Source organism: Muscardinus avellanarius (genome assembly GCF_963383645.1).
Source record: "Muscardinus avellanarius genome assembly, chromosome: 16".
Taxonomy (NCBI): Eukaryota; Metazoa; Chordata; class Mammalia; order Rodentia; family Gliridae; genus Muscardinus; species Muscardinus avellanarius.
In genome coordinates this window covers 26,160,356-26,179,863 of record NC_137802.1, presented here as the reverse complement: position 1 = coordinate 26,179,863, position 19,508 = coordinate 26,160,356, and the positions used below count along the sequence as shown (strand labels likewise).

General features: G+C 50.4%; 1 protein-coding gene across 1 annotated transcript in view; it reads left to right on the top strand.

The window, feature by feature from the left end:
- SLC13A2 (solute carrier family 13 member 2) overlaps positions 1-19,217 on the top strand; it is a gene marked incomplete at both ends in the record, with an annotated part of 43,671 nt that extends 24,454 nt beyond the window's left edge. The window contains 11 exons of the mRNA XM_080714004.1: positions 6,543-6,671; positions 8,285-8,421; positions 8,516-8,715; positions 10,700-10,880; positions 10,999-11,121; positions 13,982-14,200; positions 14,375-14,463; positions 14,743-14,864; positions 17,719-17,880; positions 18,437-18,574; positions 19,047-19,217. Of these exons, the coding sequence (XP_080570130.1) occupies positions 6,543-6,671; positions 8,285-8,421; positions 8,516-8,715; positions 10,700-10,880; positions 10,999-11,121; positions 13,982-14,200; positions 14,375-14,463; positions 14,743-14,864; positions 17,719-17,880; positions 18,437-18,574; positions 19,047-19,217 (1,671 nt within the window). The remainder of the gene's footprint in view (positions 1-6,542; positions 6,672-8,284; positions 8,422-8,515; positions 8,716-10,699; positions 10,881-10,998; positions 11,122-13,981; positions 14,201-14,374; positions 14,464-14,742; positions 14,865-17,718; positions 17,881-18,436; positions 18,575-19,046) is intronic.
- Positions 19,218-19,508: the final 291 nt, after the last annotated feature.

Below are 19,508 nucleotides of genomic sequence, written 5' to 3'. Positions count from 1 at the left end.
TTATTCCTCTACGAATTCTCTCTCCCCCACCCTTGGTCCACCTCCCTTGCTCCACTGGATCTTCTCCTACAGTGTCTAAAGTCCTGGTATCCCAGTGTGTGTGTGTGTGTGTGTGTGTGTGTGTGTGTGTGTAACATAGGACCCTTCACTTTCTTTCAGGTGAGACTGGCTAATGTCACTTAGCATAATGCTTTCCAAGTCCATCCATTTTTCTGCAAACGACATAATTTTGTTCTTTATTGCTGTTAGAATTTCATTGTGTGTATATCCCATAATTTTGTAACCCATTCATCCGTTTATTTATTTATTTACTATTTATTTATTTATTTTTGTGGTACTAGGAATGGAACCCAGGGGCTTTCTACCTCTGGGCTATACTCCCAGATCTATTTTATATTTTATTTGGAAACAGGGTCTCACTAAGTTGCTGAGAGCCTCACTAAGTAGCTGAGGCTGGCTTTGAACCTGCGCGATCCTCCTGTCTCAGCCTCCCAAGTGAGGGGATTACAAGCGTGTGCCACCACACCTGGCTTGATTTATTTTATTTTGAAACAGGGTCTCACTAAGTTACAAAGGGCCTCCCTAAATTGCTGAGGCTGGCTCTGAACCTGCAATCCTCCTGTCTCAGCCTCCCAAGTATTAGAATTACAGGCTTGTGCCACCACACACAGCTATAATAAAATATTTTTAAAAGATCCAGGCACAAGCCAGGTGTGGTGGCAAACGCTTGTAATCCCCGCTCTTGGGAGGCTGGGACAGGAGGATCATATGAGTTCAAAGCCAGCCTCAGCTACTTAGTGAGACTCTGTTTTCAAATAAAATATAAAATAGGTCCGGAAATGTAGCCCGGAAGTAGAAAGCCCCAGGTTGCATCCCCAGTAACACACACACACACACACACACACACGAAGAAAGAAAGAAAGAAAGAAAGAAAGAAAGAAAGAAAGAAAGAAAGAAGAAAAAGAAGGTCTTAGGGTATAGTTCAGAGTTCAATCCCCAGGGTTCAATCCCCAGTGCTACAAAAAAAAAAAAAATCACCAATAATATCATTAACAACTGTAATCCTAGCTAGGCAGGAGGCTGAGACAGAAGGATCATAAGTTAAAAGCCAATATGGGCAATTTAGCCAGTCCCTGCTGGTAGAGCAGAGGACTGTAAACAAGTCCCTGTCTCAAAATAAAAGAAAAAGGGTTGAGGATTAGCACAGTGGTGTAGCATGTAGGAAGCCCTGGGTTCAATCCTCAGTACTGGGGGAAAAATACTGTTAACAGTATAGATGTGGCTCAATTTATGATAGAATATGTGCCAATAAACCCATCATAAACTGAAAATATCTCATGTTAAAAATGCATTCAATATGCCTAACCTACCAAATATCATAGGTTAGCCTCATCCATCTTGAATGTGTTCAGAATACTTACATTAGCCTACAGTTAGACAAAATCCTCTAACACAAAACCTGTTTTATAATAAAATGTTGCCTATTTTATGTAATTTATTGGATATTGCACTGCAAGTGAAAAACAGAATGGTTGTAGCAGGGTGCAGTGGCACATGCCTGGAAGCTCCTTATTTGAGAGGTTAAAACAGGAGGATCACAGGTTTGAGACCAGTGTGCGATAATTTACCAAGCCCTCACTTCAAAATGAAAAATAAAAAAGAGCTGGGGATATAGCTCACTGGTAGAATGCCCCTGGGTTCAATCTCCTGTAAATCAAACAAACAACACCCCACCATTAATGGATGCTTAATGTATGTAAAAGCAGGGTTTCTGATCCCCCCCCCCCCCGGGCCTTGTGCATGCTAGCCAAGTGCTCAGCCTACCACTGAGGACGTCCCCAACACCCACTTTTTAGTTTAATTTAATTTAATTTTATTTTTGCAGGTCCGGGATGGAACCCAGGGGCATTCGACCTCCAAGCTACATTCCCTGCCCTATATTTTATTCTTTATTTTGAAACAGGGTCTCACTGATTGCAAGGGGCTTCACTAAGTAGCTGAGGCTGTCCGCATACCACGATCCTCCGGTCTCAGCCTCCTGAATGCTGGGATTACAAGTATGCGCCACCGCGCCCGGCTTAATTCTATTTTATTTTGGTGCTGGGAATTGAATCCAGAGCCTCATACATGCTGGGCAGCTGCTATACCACTGTGCTACACTCCAAGACCCCATTTTATTTTATTTTATTTTATTTTATTTTATTTTATTTTATTTTATTTTATTGAGACAGTGTCTTGCTAAATTGCCCAGACTGGCCTTCTTCAGACTCCTGAGTAGCTGAGATTATAAAGTACGCACCACCACACCTAGCTGCTTATTGCTTTTACAACATGATAAAGTTGGGAAGTCATAAACCTAAGCATTGCGCCAGGCGTGGTGGCTCACGCTTGTAATCCCTGCGCTTGGGAGGCGGAGACAGGAGGATCGCGCAGGTTCGAAGCCAGCCGCGCTGGCTTAGGAGACCCTGTTTCCAAAAAAATAAAATAGGTCTGGGAGTGTAGCCCGGAGGTAGAAGGGCTTCCAGGAACCCCAGTACCACCAAAAAAAAAAAAAAAAAAAAAAACCTAAGCATTTGTAAGCAGAGGAGTATGTATACTACGATGTCACCACCTATGTTCATTTCCTTAGTTAGATGCTAGTGAATAGATGTAATAGTTTGCCTATCTAATTTCAAGGATCCTTGGAATTACACATCCCAGTTAAAAACTCCATGATCCAGGAAGAACATGTCAGCAAGTAATGCTACAGCTTAACAAAGTGCCCAGGAGGCGGGATGGGAACATAGGGCCAAAGCCAGCAGGGTCAGGAAAGGCCTCTGGATGGAACTTTGAGACGGGTTTTAGACAGGGACCCAGCATGGTAGTAAAGGGAGAGTGGGGGCAGGGAGCCACATGTTAAACACACTGGAGCCCACCACAGGTGTAGGTTTGACTATTAACTTCCTTTAGAGTATGCAAATGAGGTCTCCAAAGAGAAGCTCTTAACTGGGCATGGTGGCATGCGCCTGTAATCCCCATACTTGGGAGGCTGAGAAAGGAGGATCGCAGGTTTGAGACCAGTCTCAGCAATTCAGTAATGCTCTCAGCACCTTAGTGAGACCCTGTTTTCAAATAAAAATAAAATAGGGCTGAGGCAGTAGCTCAGAGTTAGAATACACCTGAGTTCAATTCCCAGCATAAATAAATAAAAAATTAATTAATTAATTAATTAATTAAAAAACCCCAAACCAACAACAACAAAAAGCAAAGCACCTGAGTCAGGCCCAATTAGCATGCACATGGTAGTCCCAGCTACTCAAGAGACTAAGAAAAGAGAATCACAAGTTCAAGGCCAACTTAGGCAATTTAGGGAGACCCTCCCCCATCTCAAAACAAAACAAAAGTGGAGCCTGGCACATGTAATTCCACTACTTGGGAGGATCACACGTTTGAGGCTAGCCTCAGAATTTACAAGATCCTGTTTCAAATTTTTAAAAAAGGGAGGGCTGGGCATGGGGGCTGTAATCCCCGCACTTGGGAGGCTGAAACAGGGGATCACACAGGTTCGAAGCCAGCCTCAGCTACTTAGTGAGGCTCTCAGCAACTTAGTGAGACCCTGTTTCCAAATAAAATATAAAATAGGTCTGGGAGCATAGCCCAGAGGTAGAAAGCCTCTGGGTTCCACCCCCAGTACCACCAAAAAAGCTAAAAAAAAATTAAAAAATTAAAATTAAAAAGTTAAAACAGGTAGGGCTGAGCGTGTAGCTCTTGGGTTCAATTTCCAGTACCAAAATAAATAAAATAAAAGCATTTGAAGCATACGGATCACAATGTCTGGAGCACTTTCTTCTTGAATCAGCAGTGTTGGTTGGCCCCCAACGCCCCCCCCCCCCCCCCCCCGTCTCTGGCCAGTGAGTTCCGGCTAGGTGAGGGTGGAGTTGGGGATACCAGGGTCCAGAGGGCCCTTGGCTGGAGGGGTGGGGAGCTGAGTGACCCTTCAGCCTGCAGGTAAGAAAATGGGTAAAGAAGCACCTGCCTCAGCAGAATCCTGGCAGGGGAGGAGAGGGCGGATCTCTGGTCGAGGTTCAAGGGCCCCACCCCTGGAGCTGAGGAGTCTAAGCCTCCCAGTGAGAAGGGGCGGAGGTTTGATGGAAAGAGGCCAGGCTGGACTCAGCTCTGCAGGCTGGGTGCCGCACGGCCTCCCACGGCTCCTGGAGCGCTGCCCCCCCCCCCCATGCCCTGCCCTCTAGCTGGCCATTCTAGTTCTTACTCCCCAGCTCATCCATAAAGTGGGACCACTGCATCCACCTTAATGGCGCTTGTGTTTTCAACGCTAACCTCCTAGCCATCTCTTCCCCCATGCCACCTGCTCCTGCTAGCGCAGGGGACCCTCGTCAGGCTTCAGAGTGCTACGGGGCGAGACCAGCCTGTACCAGGGGAGAGAGGAAAAGGGCAGGTTGAGAGGAGGGGCCCAGCCTGCGGTCCAACTGTCCCGCATGCCATTCTTTTCTTTGGCAAACTGAGAGGGCAGGCGCCTCCTCCCCTGGAGGCCTCCTATGGCTAATGATTCCCCAGCCCCAGGAGAAGCTCTGTCAAAGAGGCTGGACCCCTGACATCTGGGTTGGACAGTCTAACCTCCATGTCTGCCCCAGTCTAAGCTTGCAGTCAAGCTGCCGCCGCCGCCGCCTCCTCCTCCTCCTCCTCCTCCTCCTCCTCCTCCTCCTCCTCCCCTCCTCCTCCTCCTCCTCCTCCTCCTCCTCCTCCTCCTCCTCCTCCTCCTCCTCCTCTTCTTCTTCTTCTTCTTCTTCTTCTTCTTCTTCTTCTTCTTCTTCTTCATTTTTTTTTTCTTTTCCTCTGGGGATAGGGGCACTCTACCTCCAAGCTATACCTCCAGCCCTATTCTTTCTTTCTTTCTTTCTTTCTTTCTTTCTTTCTTTCTTTCTCTCTTTCTTTCTTTCTTTCTTTCTTTTTTTAATGGTACTAGGGATGAAACCCAGGGGCATTCCACTTTGGAGCTACACCCCTAGCCCTATTTTTTATTCTTTATTTTGAAACAGGGTCTCACTGAGTTGCAAAGGTCATCACCAAGTAGTAGCTGAGGCTGTCCAGGAAGCCCAATCCTCCCGTCTCAGTCTCCCAAATGCTGAGATTATAAGTGTGAGCCACCACGCCCAGCCTTTATTTTTTATTTTTGGTGTTTTTGTTGTTGTTTTGTTTGCAGTACTGGGGATAGAACCCAGAGGCATTCTACCTCCAAACTACACTCCCAGACCTATTTTTTATTCTTTATTTTGAAACAGGGTCTCACTGAGTTGCAAAGGGCCTAAGAAGCTGAGGCTGTCCGCGAACCCAGATCCTACTGTTTCAGCCTCCCAAATGCTGGAATTACAAGCGTGCACAACCATGCCCGGCTTTTATTCTTTATTTTAAAACAGAGTCTCACTAAGTTGTGGAGGGCCTCACTGAGTAATTGGCTTTGAACCTGCAATCCTCTTGTCTCAGCTTCCCAAGTACTGGGATTACAAGTGTGCAGCCCCACGCCTGGCTCAAGCTTCTCTGGTCTTGAAGATCTCCTGAGGGAAAGTGAGGGACTTCTGGTGCCCAAAGACTATGTCTCAGGGCCACCCCACAATTCCCTGCACAACCTACAGATGGGGATTGGATCCAGGGGCATCTATAAGTGTGACCATGCCTCTGGAGTGGCATAATGCAGCAGCCAGACCAGGATTGCTAAGAGGGGACCCTCTATCATCCCCCAACTTTCCACTGAAGCATTCATTCAGATGATTTACTCCGAAGCCTGCTAGGTCATGAGCTCCAAAGATCCAGATGCCACAACACTGACTTTCCCTTGGCAGAGGAAACAAACACTAACTGGCCACACAGAGAAGCATCTTCTCAGCCAGGTGTGGTGGCACATGCCTGTAATCCCAGTACTTGGGAGGCTGAGATAGGAGGTTACAGGTTCAAAGCCAGCCTCGGCAACTTAGCAAGCCTCAGCAACTTAGTGAGACGCTGTTTCCAAATAATATACAAAATCAGGCTGGGGTGTAGCTTGGAGGTGGAAGGCCCCTGGGTTCAATCCCCAGTACAAGAAGAAGAAAGAAGAAAAAGGAGGAAGAGGAGGAGGAGGAAGAGGAGGAGGAGGAGGAAGAGAAGGAAGGAAGGAAGGAAGGAAGGAAGGAAGGAAGGAAGGAAGGAAGGAAGAAGAAAAACCTCTATCTAGCAGGCTGTAATAAGAGCGAGGGGAGACCAAGGCCCCTCTCCTTTCTCCGGCAGCCCCCATCTCATCTCAGGAGTCCCACATGGGCCCTGCAGTCCCCTCGGGCTGGATAGGGCCTGGTAGCCAACACTTGTCCCCCAATGGAGCCACACCACAACATCATTTGTTTCTTATTTACATTTTAAAATGGGACCTTGGGCTTGGGAATCTGTGAGTTTGGGTCTCCCAGGCTCTTGGTGCTGTTACAAATGGCCTGGTGTCTCTGGGGGGAAGAAGGAGACTAGAGTCTGGGACTTGGGCCTGCCACTCCAACAGCTCTGTTGCTCTCCTCCGCCTGCAGGAAGCCTACTGTGCCTACGCCATCATCCTCATGGCGCTCCTCTGGTGCACCGAGGCCCTGCCCCTGGCTGTCACCGCCCTCTTCCCCCTCATCCTGTTCCCCATGATGGACGTCATGGATGCCACGGAGGTGAGCCCTGCCCACCGTAGTGCGAGAAGTCCTGGGGATGTGTGGTGGGAACCTTCTTCAGGGTCTAGTGTCCAAGGGAGTCTCATCATAGGCAGGGTGCACAGGAGAGGGGTGCCTGCCTCTGCTAGAAGGGAGAATATTCTAGAAATGCATGTGACTGGTGTGGAGAGTTCTTTCAAAGTGGGAATGATGAGCCTTACCAGGAAGGTGGAAAATCTGGTGCAGGAAAAGGGCTTTGAAAAGCCAGTTAGAAAGTTCATACAGAGCTGGGCCTGGTGGTACACACCTATAATCCTAGTACTTAGGAGGCTGAGACAGAAAGATCACAGGTTTGAGGCCAGCCTTAGCAACTTAGTAAGACACTCAGCAGCTTAAAATTTAATTAAAAAATTAAATAAGCCAGGCGTGGTGGCGCAGGCTTGTAATCCCAGCATTTTGAAGGCTGAGACAGGAAGATCACGGTTTGAGGACAGCCTCAGCTATTTAGTGAGGCCCTTTGCAACTCAGTGAGACCCTGTTTCAAAATAAAGAATAAACAGAAAAAAAGGGGGGTGCTGGGGTCGAGGTAGAATGCCCTGCGTTCCATCCTGAGTACTGCAAATAAAATTAAATTAAATTAAAAATAATTTATACAGTCATCCCTCAGTAGATCTGCAGGGGACTGGTTCTAGGACCTCCATGGATACCAAAATCCTAGGATGCTCAGCCCTTTATGGAAAAGAGGGTGGTATCTGCATATAACCTATGTGCATCCTCCTTAGGCTTTAAACCATCTCTTGATCACTCAACGCCTAATACAATGTAAATAGTTGTTCTACTGTATCGGTTAGGAAATAATGAGGAAAGAAAAGTTTGTACATATTCAGTATAGACACAGTTTTTCATATATTTTCCATATGAGGTTGGTTGTATCCTCAGATGCAGAGCTCACAGATACAGAGGGCTGGCGATGTACTTCTTGGCTCTTGAACAAAACCCAGAATTACCTGGAGGGTGGAGTAGAACACAGATGGCAGGGCTCTACCCCTGAGGTTTTCGTTTGCTTGTTTGTCTTTTTTGTTTTTGTGGTGCTGAGGATTGAACCCAAAGACATTCTACCTTCGAGCTACACCCACAGCCCAATTTTATATCTTATTTGGAAACAGGGTCTCACTAGGTTGCTGAGAGCCTTGCTAAGTTGCCAAGGCTGGCTTTGAACCAGCGATTCTCCTGTCTCAGCCTCCCAAGTACTTACCCCTGAGTTTCTGATTCAGTAGATCAGGGGTTTTCATTTCTAACAAGTTTCACTTGATGGTGATGATGCTGGCCCAGGTACCACCACCACCCTGCTTCAAGAAAGAACATGTTAGTACCTACCTTTCAATCCACAGCTTGAAACCTGAGTAAAATCAAGGTCTCCCAGTCGTCCTGAGGTGAGAGAGAGAGTGAGCCCAGCAACAACAGGGAACCCCAGTTAATATCAAATGGCAGATAACCCAAAGGCCATTCCATCTGCTCCCGAGAGCTCAGGGTGATGCCAGTTTGCTGGGATGTCAGTGACAGCGGCCTTTGCGTGCACGGTGCGAGATCCCAGGTCTGCCTGTGTCTCAGCCCCGCGTGCTCCTGCCCACCAGGTCTGCCTCGAGTACCTCAAGGACAGCAACATCCTGTTCATGGGGGGGCTGATGGTGGCCACCGCTGTGGAGCACTGGAACCTGCACAAACGCATCGCCCTCCGCGTGCTCCTCACCATCGGGGTGCGGCCGGCCATGTGAGTCCCACACACCACGACGGCTGAACCCGGGGTGGGTGGTGCAGTCCGAGGGGCAGTGGGAATGACAGTGTGTCTCTCTGCCTGTCCCGAGGCTAATCCTGGGCTTCATGTTGGTCACGGCCTTCCTGTCCATGTGGATCAGCAACACGGCCACCTCAGCCATGATGCTGCCCATTGCGCATGCGGTCCTGGAGCAGCTGCATAAAGCACCCCCCGACCCGGAGGTGGGGAGTGACAACCCCACCTTTGAGCTCCAGGAGCCGAGTCCTGAGAAGGAACCGACCAAGACTGGTGAGAGAGATGGGCCAGACCCTGCCCTGACACCTCCATTCTTGGAGAACGTCTAAGAGATTGTCACCTTGGAGCCTTGGGGAGCAGAGAGAGAGATGAGAGGCATAGTTACCAACTCCTGCTAGATTTCCTTTTCCTGGTCTTAAAATGCCAAGACCAGCTGGGTGCGGTGGTGCACTCCTGTAATCCCAGTACTTGGGAGGCTGAGACAGGAGAATCATCGGTTTGAGACCAGCCTCAGCACATTAGCATGGCCCATACTACCTTAGCAAAAGCCTGTTTTATTATTTTTTTTATTTTTATTTTTTGGTGGTACTGGGGGTGGAACCTAGAGGCTTTCTACCTCCGGGCTATACTCCCAGACCTATTTTATATTTTATTTGGAAACAGGGTCTCACTAAGTTGCTGAGAGCCTCACTAAGTAGCTGAGGCTGGCTTCGAACCTATGCGATCCTCCTGTCTCAGCCTCCCAAGCGCGGGGATTACAAGCGTGCGCCACCACGCCCGGCTTGCAAAAGCCTGTTTTAAAGTAATAATTTAAGCTGGGCGTGGTGGCACATCCTGTAATCCTAGCATTCGGGAAGCTGAGACCTGAGGATCACGGTTCACGGACAGCCTCAGCTACTTAGGCCCTTTGCAACTCAGTGAGACCCTGTTTCAAAAACAGAGAATAATAAAATAAAAATAGGGCTGGGGGTGTAGCTTGGAGGTAGAATGCCCCTAGGTTCCATCCTCAGTACCAAAAAAATAATAATAAAGTAATTTTTTAAAAAGTGTGTGTGAGCCGAGCGTGGTGGCGCACGCTTGTAATCCCCGCGCTTGGGAGGCTGAGAGAGGAGGATCACGCAAGTTCGAAGCCAGCCTCAGCTGGCTTAAGAGACCCTGTTTCCAAAAAAAAAATATTTAAAAAAATAGGTCTGGGAGTGTAGCCCAGAGGTAAAAGGCCCCTGGGTTCCATTCCCAGTACCACCAAAAAAAAAAAAAAAAGTGTGTGTGAAGCCTGGCGTGGTGGTGCACACTTGTAATCCCAGCATTTGGGAGGCTGAGACCGGAGGTTCACAGTTCGAGGGCAGCCTCAGCTACTTAGTGAGGCCCTTTGCAACTCAGTAAGACCCTGATTCAGAAATAAAGAATAAAAATTAAGACTGGGGGTGTAGCTTGGAGGTTGAATGCCCCTGGGTTCCATCCCCAGTGTTACACACACACACACTCACACAAAAGTGTGTGTGAGGTGGTTTGGGGTATAGCTTAGAGGTAGAAGAAAGCTTCTGATTTCAATTTTCAGTACAAAAACAAGACAATACCAAGACCTATAGGCTGAAGTGTAGCTCAGTGGGAGAGCACTTGTCTACCATGTACAAGGTTCTGGTTCAATCTCTAGCACAGAAAGAGAGAGAGGGAGAGAGAGAGGGAGAACGAGAGTGAGAGGGAGAGCGAGAGAAGAGAGGGAATGCCAAGACCTATATACTAGGAATCCCTTCAGTCCTGGGTAATCCTAGAGGCTTGGTCATCCTAGAAAGAAGAGAGATAGGGGCTCTCTTTTTCTGGCTCATTGATACATTAGTACAGTACTTAATTGTAGCTCATTGGCAGAGTGCTTGCCTAGCATGTACAAGGCCCCACGTTTGATCCTCAGTACCGCAAACACACACACACACACACACACACACACACACACACCTACTCAAAGAAAAGAGAGTCAGGGCAAGAAGTCAGGGTCTAGTTTCCATTCTTCCTACCTGGTTTGGATTATTCTCTGTGTGTCCTCTCTCAAGTAAGTTTGGACCAGATGTTGCCCAAGGTACTCCCAGCCCAAGGATCCAGAAAATTCTGGACCCATGGAGACCCAGGAGCAGCCTCTGTCCTCCTCCCAGCCAAGGTCTGGTGTTCACTGACAAGGCATCCTGGAAATCTTGGAGCCCCTGCCATGCTCCCGGAAGCTGGCCCTGAGACCACTCTCACCTGAGCTTTTCCTGGTTCCCAGATAACGCACAGGTCCGCCCTGTTGCACCTGCTCCTTCGGAGCCAAGGGCTCAGAAGAGCCAGGAGCAGCTCCGCTTCACCCAGTGCCTGAGCCTGTGCGTCTGCTACTCGGCCAGCATCGGGGGCATCGCCACACTGACCGGCACCACGCCCAACCTGGTGCTCCAGGGCCAGGTCAACTCGTGAGTGGCAGAGGGCGGAGTGGGGCAGGGCGTGGGGGGTCTGCACTCTCACCAAGAGGCAGGTGGGGGCTGGGTAGTTGCCAGGGCAACATCACACAGAAGCCCATGTCCCCTTCAGGATCTTCCCCGAGAACCCCAACATGGTGAACTTTGCCACCTGGTTTGGCTTTGCCTTCCCCACCATGATCATCTTACTGCTGCTGGCTTGGCTGTGGCTGCAGATCCTCTTCCTGGGCTTCAAGTAAGTAGTAGGGTGGGAAGGAAGGCCTAGGTCTTCACCCATAGCCCTGGGAGCTTCCCATCGGGTTCAGATGTAGAACGTGGTCATGCCCATGAGAAGCCCTCTTCCTCCCAAGGCCCCTCTGTGCATGAGGGGCATGCATTGAGGAGGTAGAGGGGATATCACCCCAGTGAGCAGCTGAGCAAACTGTCATGAAGAGTGGTTGCAACCAGATTGGTCTATGCTGGAATTGAAAACCAGGTCCCAGCCAGGCGTGCTGACACACGCTTATGATCCCAATACTTGGGAAGCTGAGACAGGAGGAGCTCAGGTTTTTGTCCAGCCTCCGTTACTTAGTGAGGCCCTCCACAAATTAATGAGACCCTGTTTCAAATTAAAGAATAGAAAAATAGGCCATGGGGTGTAGCTCAGGGGTAGAAGTCTGAAAAAAAAAAAAAGAAAGAAAAGAAAAGAAAAGAAAAAAGAAAAAGAAAAGAAAAAAGAACACCAGGCCCCAGGCTAGGCCCTTTCCCATAATGCCCCAGGGTCCGTGGATAAGTGCTTGAGAAACATGCACTACCACATGCTTGGCCCCAGGAGGCACTGACAATACCAAAAGGCTGTAGCTCTCTTCCTGCTGATGCTGGAGGGGGGCATAAGAAGGGGAGCACAGAGGACAGAGTGCCCAGGGGCCTGGGATTCCAGAAGCTCCTGGAGAAGATACCCCTGAGCTGACTCTTGAAGGGCTAGCAGTCAGCCAGGGAGAGAATGAGGGAAGATGTGCAGGTGGTGGGCACATCTTGCACAAAGGCTAAGAAGAAGCTGATGTGGCTAGGCACAGTGGCACACACCTGTAATGCCAGTGTGTGGGAGGCTGAGACAGGAGAAGCACAGGTTCGAGGCCAGCCTCCGCAACTTAGCAACACCCTCGGCAACTTAGCAAGTTTTTTATTTCAAAATAAAAAAAGGGGCTGGGGATGTGGCTCAGAGGTAGAATTCTCCCGGGTTGAATCTGCGGAAGGAAGGAAGGAAGGAAGGAAGGAAGGAAGGAAGGGCAGGTCCAGCCCTGATGTGTTTGGGGGGACTCTTGTTCTGGGCCTGCACCAGGCAGGAGGTCAGGTGCTCTGAGTGTCCATGACGTGAAGACTGACGCCCACAGAAGTCATCTTAAGGTCGGTCACTTCACCCAAGATTCTTGAGAAAAGCATTAGACAAAAAACCAAAAGGAATATCAAGACATGAAGCTCAAGAAACAGCCAGGGAGCTGGACGTGGTGGTGCACCCTTGTACTGGGGTCCTTGGGAGCCTGAGACAGGAGGATCGCAGGTTCGCGGCCAGCCTCAGCTACTTAGTGAGACCCTGTTTCAAAATGAAATAGGGCTGAGGGTGTAGCCCAGAAGTAGTATGCCCCTAGGTTCAATCCCCAGAGCCAATAAGTAAATAAATAATTACATACATACATATATACATAGGGCTGGGAGTATAGCTTAGAGATAGAATGCCCCTGGGTTCAATCCCTAATACCAAAAAAAAAAAAAAAAAAAAAAAAAATTCAGCTTGGTGAGCCAGGCATGGTGGTGCACACTTATAATCCTAGTACTTGAGAGGCTGAGGCAGGAGGATTGCAGGTTCAAGGACAGCCTCAGCAAGCAGAGAGAATCTCAACAACCTAGTGAGACCCTGTTTCAAAACAAAACACAGCCAGGCGTGGTGGCGCACGCTTGTAATCCCCGCACTTGGGAGGCTGAGACAGGAGGATCGCACAGGTTCAAAGCCAGCCTCAGCTACTTAGTGAGGCTTTCAGCAACTTAGTGAGACCCTGTTTCCAAATAAAATATTTAAAAAAAAGGTCTGGGAGTATAGCCCGAAGGTAGAAAGCCCCTGGGTTCCACCCCCAGTACCACAAAAATTAAAAAATAAAATAAATAAAAGCCAGGCGTGGTGTGCATGCTTGTAATCTCAGCTTTTAAGGAGGCTGAGACAGGAGGATCGAGGTTTGTGGCCAGCCTCAGCTACTTACTGAGGCTCTTTGCAACTCACTGAGACCCTATTTCTTTTTTTCTCTTTCTTTCTTTTTTGGGGGGTTATGGGGATAGAACCCAGGGGCATTTGATCTCTGAGCTATACCCCCTGCCCTATTTTTTATTCTTTTTTTTGAAACTGGGTCTCACAGAATTGCAAAGATCCTCACTAAGTAGCTGAGGCTGTCTGTGAACCACGATCCTCTGGTCTCAGCCTCCCAAATGCTGGGATTACAAGCGTGTGCCACCACATCCGTCTTGACACCCTATTTCAAAATAAAGAATTAAAAATAGGGCTGGAGTTGTAGCTCGAAGGTAGAATGCCCCTGGGTTCCATCCTTAGTAACACACACACACACACACACACACACACACACCACACATACCATAAAAAGGGCTAAGGGTGTAGGGCATGGTGGTGCACGCTTGTACTGGGGTGCTTGGGAGGCTGAGACAGGAGAATCACAGGTTCGCGGCCAGCCTCAGCTACCACTGAGGACTGAGAGTGGGGCTCAGGCTGGGAGGGTTATCTGAGCAGGCAGGAGGGAAGGGAGATTTTCCGAAAAGCTGCTGAAGAAGGGAAGCTCTGGAGCTATGCTCAGGAGGCGGCATGGGGTCTGGGCCGCTAGGTCTTCCTTACCCTGGGTCAGGGTGGGCTCAGCACAAGAGACCCCTTGAAGGAAGAGCCATGACCTCTCTGAGTACTCTGCTCTTCTCCAGAATCTTGGGTGGAGCCAGGGTCCTGGCAGAATGTCCCCAAGATGACCCGTGGGCCCCAACCTTCACATCACAGATACCCTAAGTACCGTCCCCCAACCGGTGCAGGCCCTTCACCAGCCACTCCTGCCCTCTGCCCACAGCTTCCGGAAGAACTTTGGCTTCGGGGACCAGGAGCAGGGGCATCAGCGGGCAGCCTTCCAAGTCATCCAGAGAGAGCACAAGCTGCTGGGCCCCATGAGCTTTGCAGAAAAGTCGGTCACCACCCTCTTTGTCATCCTGGTGGTCCTCTGGTTCACCCGGGAGCCGGGCTTCTTTGAAGGCTGGGGCAACTTGGCTTTTGCCAATGACAATGGGGAGAGGTGAGAGCTGTGGGGACAGAGGGGGACACCTGGGCGCAGCGCTCAGGGGTGAGGGCAGGGAGCGGGTTCCCAGTGCGGCACACAAGGTAACTCTTGGGGCTTCTGGCCATCTCCCATCTATCCATGACCGAGCAGGCCCGAGCCACTGACCTTCCCTCCCTGTCCTGCCCACAGCATGGTGTCTGATGGGACAGTGGCCATCTTCATTGGTGTAATGATGTTCATCGTGCCCTCCAGCTTCCCAGGGCTGACCCAGGACCCAGGTAAACACCAGGACTGGGGCGGGAAAGGGTTTCAGGGAAGCCCCTGTCTTCAGCCATGTAACACATCCTTGACAGGAGTCGATGAAGCCCAGTGAGGTTGGGGTGACTTTCTAAGGGCACAGGGGCCTGGGGACAGTGTTGAGATGTTACAGAACTGAGGGCCCCCACCTCTTGCCTGCATTGTGCTCTGATGGGGCGCACACTCAGCGAGGCCCAAAGCAGAGGGGAGGGAAGGCATGCTGGCTCTTGGTGAGCCATCCGTCTCTTTCTGGGGGGTAGAAAACCCAGGGAAGCTGAAGGCCCCTCCTGCCCTCCTTACCTGGAAGACGGTGAACGACAAGATGCCCTGGAATATCATATTTCTGCTGGGTGGAGGCTTTGCCCTGGCCAAAGGCAGTGAGGTGAGAGACTCCGGCCCCCTCCCCAACTTTTTAAGGGAGACCCCGTGGGAGGAAGAGAGGAGCCCTGCTTCTGTCCCACAGAAGGAAGGCATGACCCCATTAGGAGCCCTGAAGTGGGCAAAGCCTTAGCAGAAGCTGGGAAGACATCAGTGACAACCCATCCAGGCCTGCAGAAGAAACAGGAGCTCCAGGGACCCCTCTCCAGGCAGGTCTCTCAGTGCTCAGAGCCAAAGGGGAGATGGCTTCTCTGGTGGGCAGAGCCTGCTTTTAGCAATGAATCTCACCTCATCCAGGTGGGAAGCAGATGGGAGAAAATGAAAAAAAAAAAAAAGCCAGGTATGGTGGCACACACCTGTAATCCTAATATTTGGGAGGCTGAGATAGGAGGATCTCAAGTTTGAGGACAACTTCAACAATTTAATGAGACTCAACCTAGAAAAGCCCTATTTCAAAGCAAAACAAAACAAAAAATTAAAAGAAGCCAGATGTGGTGACACACATTTGTAATCCTAGCATTTGGGAGGCTGACACAGGATGATCAGGGTTCGTGGCCAGCCTCAGCTACTACTTAGTGAGGCCCTTTGCAACTCAGTGAGACCCTGTTTCAAAACAAAGAATTAAAAAAAATAGGGTTGGGGGTATAGCTCGAAGGTAGAATGCCCCTGGGTTCCATCCCCAGAGCCGCAAAAAGAAAAAAAAAAAAAAACAACTAAAAGAGCTGTGGATGTAGCTCAGAGGTAGAACACCCTGGGGCTCAATCCCCAGTAACCCCCCCCCCCCGCCCCCCAAAAAAAGCATCCTGTAATAGGTCTTGCGTTGACACAGTCTGCCCACTGCTGCCACCAGGGGGCGATGTAATCATATCCCGCCACGCTCTGGGGACCGGGCCTCGTTCTCCAGAGGTACCATCCCAGAGGGAAATCCCTGAAACTGCACTGGTGGGCCTCCATGTTCTAACTGAGCCCATTTGCTGCACAGACAGAAAGCAGCTGGCCTGGGTTAGAGATCCGTGCAGGGACTCCTAATCTGTGGTTAGTTCTGCCATTGACTGTACCCAGCTTGGTACCAACGGCAGAGAATGAGGAAGAGTGCGCCCCGTCTAGTATGCAGACGTGGGCAGGAAAGACCCCGAGCTCTCCCTACCTGTGGGCTGCCCGTCTCCCATCAGCCTCTTCCAGCCTCTCCAGGGCCCTCCCTCCCTGCCATGAGCAAGGTCCCCTCAGCCCCAACCCTCTGGGCTGGAGGGAGGAGCTAGAGCTCCAGGAAGGTCCTGGGAGGGGTCAGGAGAGCAGGAATAAATAGGATCCAAGGTTTTACTTCCACCAAGCCTCAAATCTCCCAAAAAGGCCCTTGGGTCCTCTCTCCTAGTTTCTTCTCTGGCCTTTTCCCCCTCACCCAGCTGGTATTCAAGAGCAGCAGAAAGAGCAGTGGGTGATGACATATCCCTGTAATCGGGAGACTGAGATGGGAGGATAGCAGGTTGGAGGCCAGCCTCGGCAACTTAAGCAAGAAAGACCCTGCTTCAAAACAAGAAATTAAGCCAGGTGTGGTGGTTCACACTTATAATCTCAGCATTTAGGAGGCTGAGACAGGAGGATTGCGGTTCACAGCCAGCCTCAGCTACTTAGTGAGCCTCAGCTACTTAGCCTCAGCCCTTTGAAACTCAGTGAGACCCTGTTTTAAAATGAAGAATAAGCCGGGCGTGGTGGCGCACACTTGTAATCCCCGCACTTGGGAGGCTGGGACAGGAGGACCGCACAGGTTCGAAGCCAGCCTCAGCTACTTAGTGAGGCTCTCAGCAACTTAGTGAGACCCTATTTCCAAATAAAATATAAAATGGGTCTGGGAGTATAGCCCGGAGGTAGAAAGCCTCTGGGTTCCACCCCCAGTGTACCACACCAAAAAAAAAAAAAAAAAAAAAAAAAAAAATCCTGCTTTGGCCTGGGCTTCAGCTACTTGTGAGGCTCTCAGCAACTTAGTGAAATCCTGATTCTAAATAAAGTATAAAATAGGTCTGGGAGTATAGTCCGGAGGTAGGAAAAGTCCCTGGGTTCCATCCTTAGTACCACCAAAAAAATAAGTAAATAAATAAATAAAAATAAAGACTCAAAAAATTGGGCTGAGGGTTTAGCCCAGGGGTAGAATGCCCCTGGGTTCCATCCCCAATACCGAAAAAAAAATTAAAATAATAAATTAAAAATTAAAAAACAAGAAAAAATAAACCAGGCATTGTGGAGCATACTTGTAATCCCAGTATTTGAGAGGCTGAGACAGGAGGATTTCAGGTTCAATGACTGCCTCAGCAAGTAGTGAGACTCTCATTAACCTAGCAAGACCCTGTTTCAAAGTAAAAATAAAATAGAGCTGGGGATGGAGCTCGAAGATCGAATGCCCCTGAGTTCACTCTCCAGTAACAACAACAACAACAACAACAACAACAACAAAAATTTTTTTAAAGAGCAGCAGAAGCTGGGCATGGTGGCACACACCTGCAATCTCAGTACTTGGGAGATTGAGACAGGAGGATTGCAGGTTCAAGGACAGCCTCAGCAAATAGTGTGACTCTCATCAACCTAGTGAGACCCTGTTTCCAAATAAATAAAATAAGAGGCTGGGGGTGTAGTTTGAAGGTAGAATGCCTCTGGGTTCAATCTCCAGTACCACAAAAAAAAAAAAAAAAAAAAAAAAGGCAGCAGAGGGCCCTAGATTCTAGCTGGGCCCTGGCCTCCCTGCAGAGCTAGCTCTGAAGACTGTGAAGATGTGGGCAGGAGTAGGACCCTCCCAGAACCCCAGCAGAGGCCTTGGTGGCCCCATGCAACCCTGGCTCTTACACACCACTCTCCTGTGCCCACAGGAATCGGGCCTGTCAGCGTGGCTGGGAGACAAACTGCTCCCTCTGCAGAATGTGCCACAACCCGCCATTGCCTTCATCCTCTGTCTCATGATGGCCACCTTTACTGAGTGCACGAGCAACGTGGCCACCACCACACTCTTCCTGCCCATCCTGGCCTCCATGGTGAGCTAGCCCCGCAGAAAAACCTCCCTAGGTAGCCCTCCCCCCTGGCAGAGCAGCCTTTCCTGAAGAGGACCCTGAGCTTCCGCCTAAGCCCCTGCCTGCTCTGGCCCCGGCCTCACCCCACCCCGTGATGTCACTCCTCAAGCATCCTGATGGGGCTCTCTGGCGGCCTCGCCCACCTCCCTCCCTGGCCCCTGTTCTGGTCATTCCAGAGGTGATGGGGTAAAATTGCTCCCTGGAGCGTCCACAGCCCCTTCCTCCCCAGGCGCATTCCCGCAGCCTTTGATGACGCCTCCTGCGCCCCTTTGAGATCCGTTTTATGGGCCCCTCCCCTCACTGTGCCCCACAGGGCAGGGCTGGACACTCATCCTTCCAGGGAGGTCAAGGGGCCCTTCCCAGGTCACCAGCGCTTTGTGGCAGAAGTGCAGGTTCATGGCCAGAGAGTGTGTTGGGGATAAGGTGACCCCAGAGAGTGGGGAAGCGGGAGGGCTGGGGGCTGGGCCCTCCTCTGCTGGGTGAGGACTGAGGTCAGCTGCATTCCACTGTCCCCCTCCAGGCCCAGGCCATCTGCATCCACCCCCTCTATGTCATGCTCCCCTGCACCCTGGCCGCCTCCTTGGCCTTCATGCTGCCCGTGGCCACCCCGTCCAACGCCATCGTCTTCTCTTTCGGCGACCTCAAAGTGTCTGATATGGTGAGTGGCAGGGGTCTGAAGGACACTGCACTGCCCTGTCCCCTGGGTGGACCAAGAAGTAGCTGGAAGATGCAGAGATCCTCCGAGCTGAGAGTGGGTCCCACTGGGGTGAGCTACAGTGGGGAGACGGGACAGGCCCCTTCAGCTGGAACCCTTCAAGCACTACCAGCCCTGGGCCATGAGAAAGGGAAGAAAAGAGGAGGGCATGAGGAGGGCCCGGGGGCCATGCATCTGGACTCGGGATGATGAACAGGGCAAATAAGGCGAGGCTCATGAGGGCCCCCCTTCTTCCTATTAGCACCAGAAGTAAGAAAAGTAGCAAAGGCAAAGTCTAGGGCTGAGGTGAGACCAAAGGGGGACGTCCCAGGGAGAGTCTGGTTAAAGGGAGGGTCCCCAAGTGCCTTGGAACACCAGCGGGGTGGGTGCTGCGTGTGGTCAGCATCCTTAGTGTAGCTGGCTCCCCTCACTCCAGGCCCGGGCAGGATTCCTGCTCAACGTCATCGGGGTGCTGGTCATCATGCTGGCCATCAACAGCTGGAGTTACCCCATCTTCGACCTGTACAACTTCCCTTCCTGGGCCTACTCCAATGCCACCGCCCATTGCTTCCAGCATCCTCCCACCACCAGTACACCTCAGCCCTAGCCTGGGGGGCAGCCTGGCCAAGCCCAGGAAAACCCACCCTATTCACTTTTCTGCGACAGGAGGGGCACTTCACACCTCAAGCACGGGGCTAAAGGCTGAGAGAGACCTGTATACACGCAAGTGTGTGTGTGTGTGTGTGTCTGTGTGTGTGTGTGTAAAGGTGCATGTGCCCATCTCCAGTATGTCAGAGGCAAATATGTGGATAGATAGACATATGTGTATGTACATATGTGTATGTACATGAATGTGTGGCCATGAGTGTCTGCAGGGTTTGTGTGCATGCTTGACAGT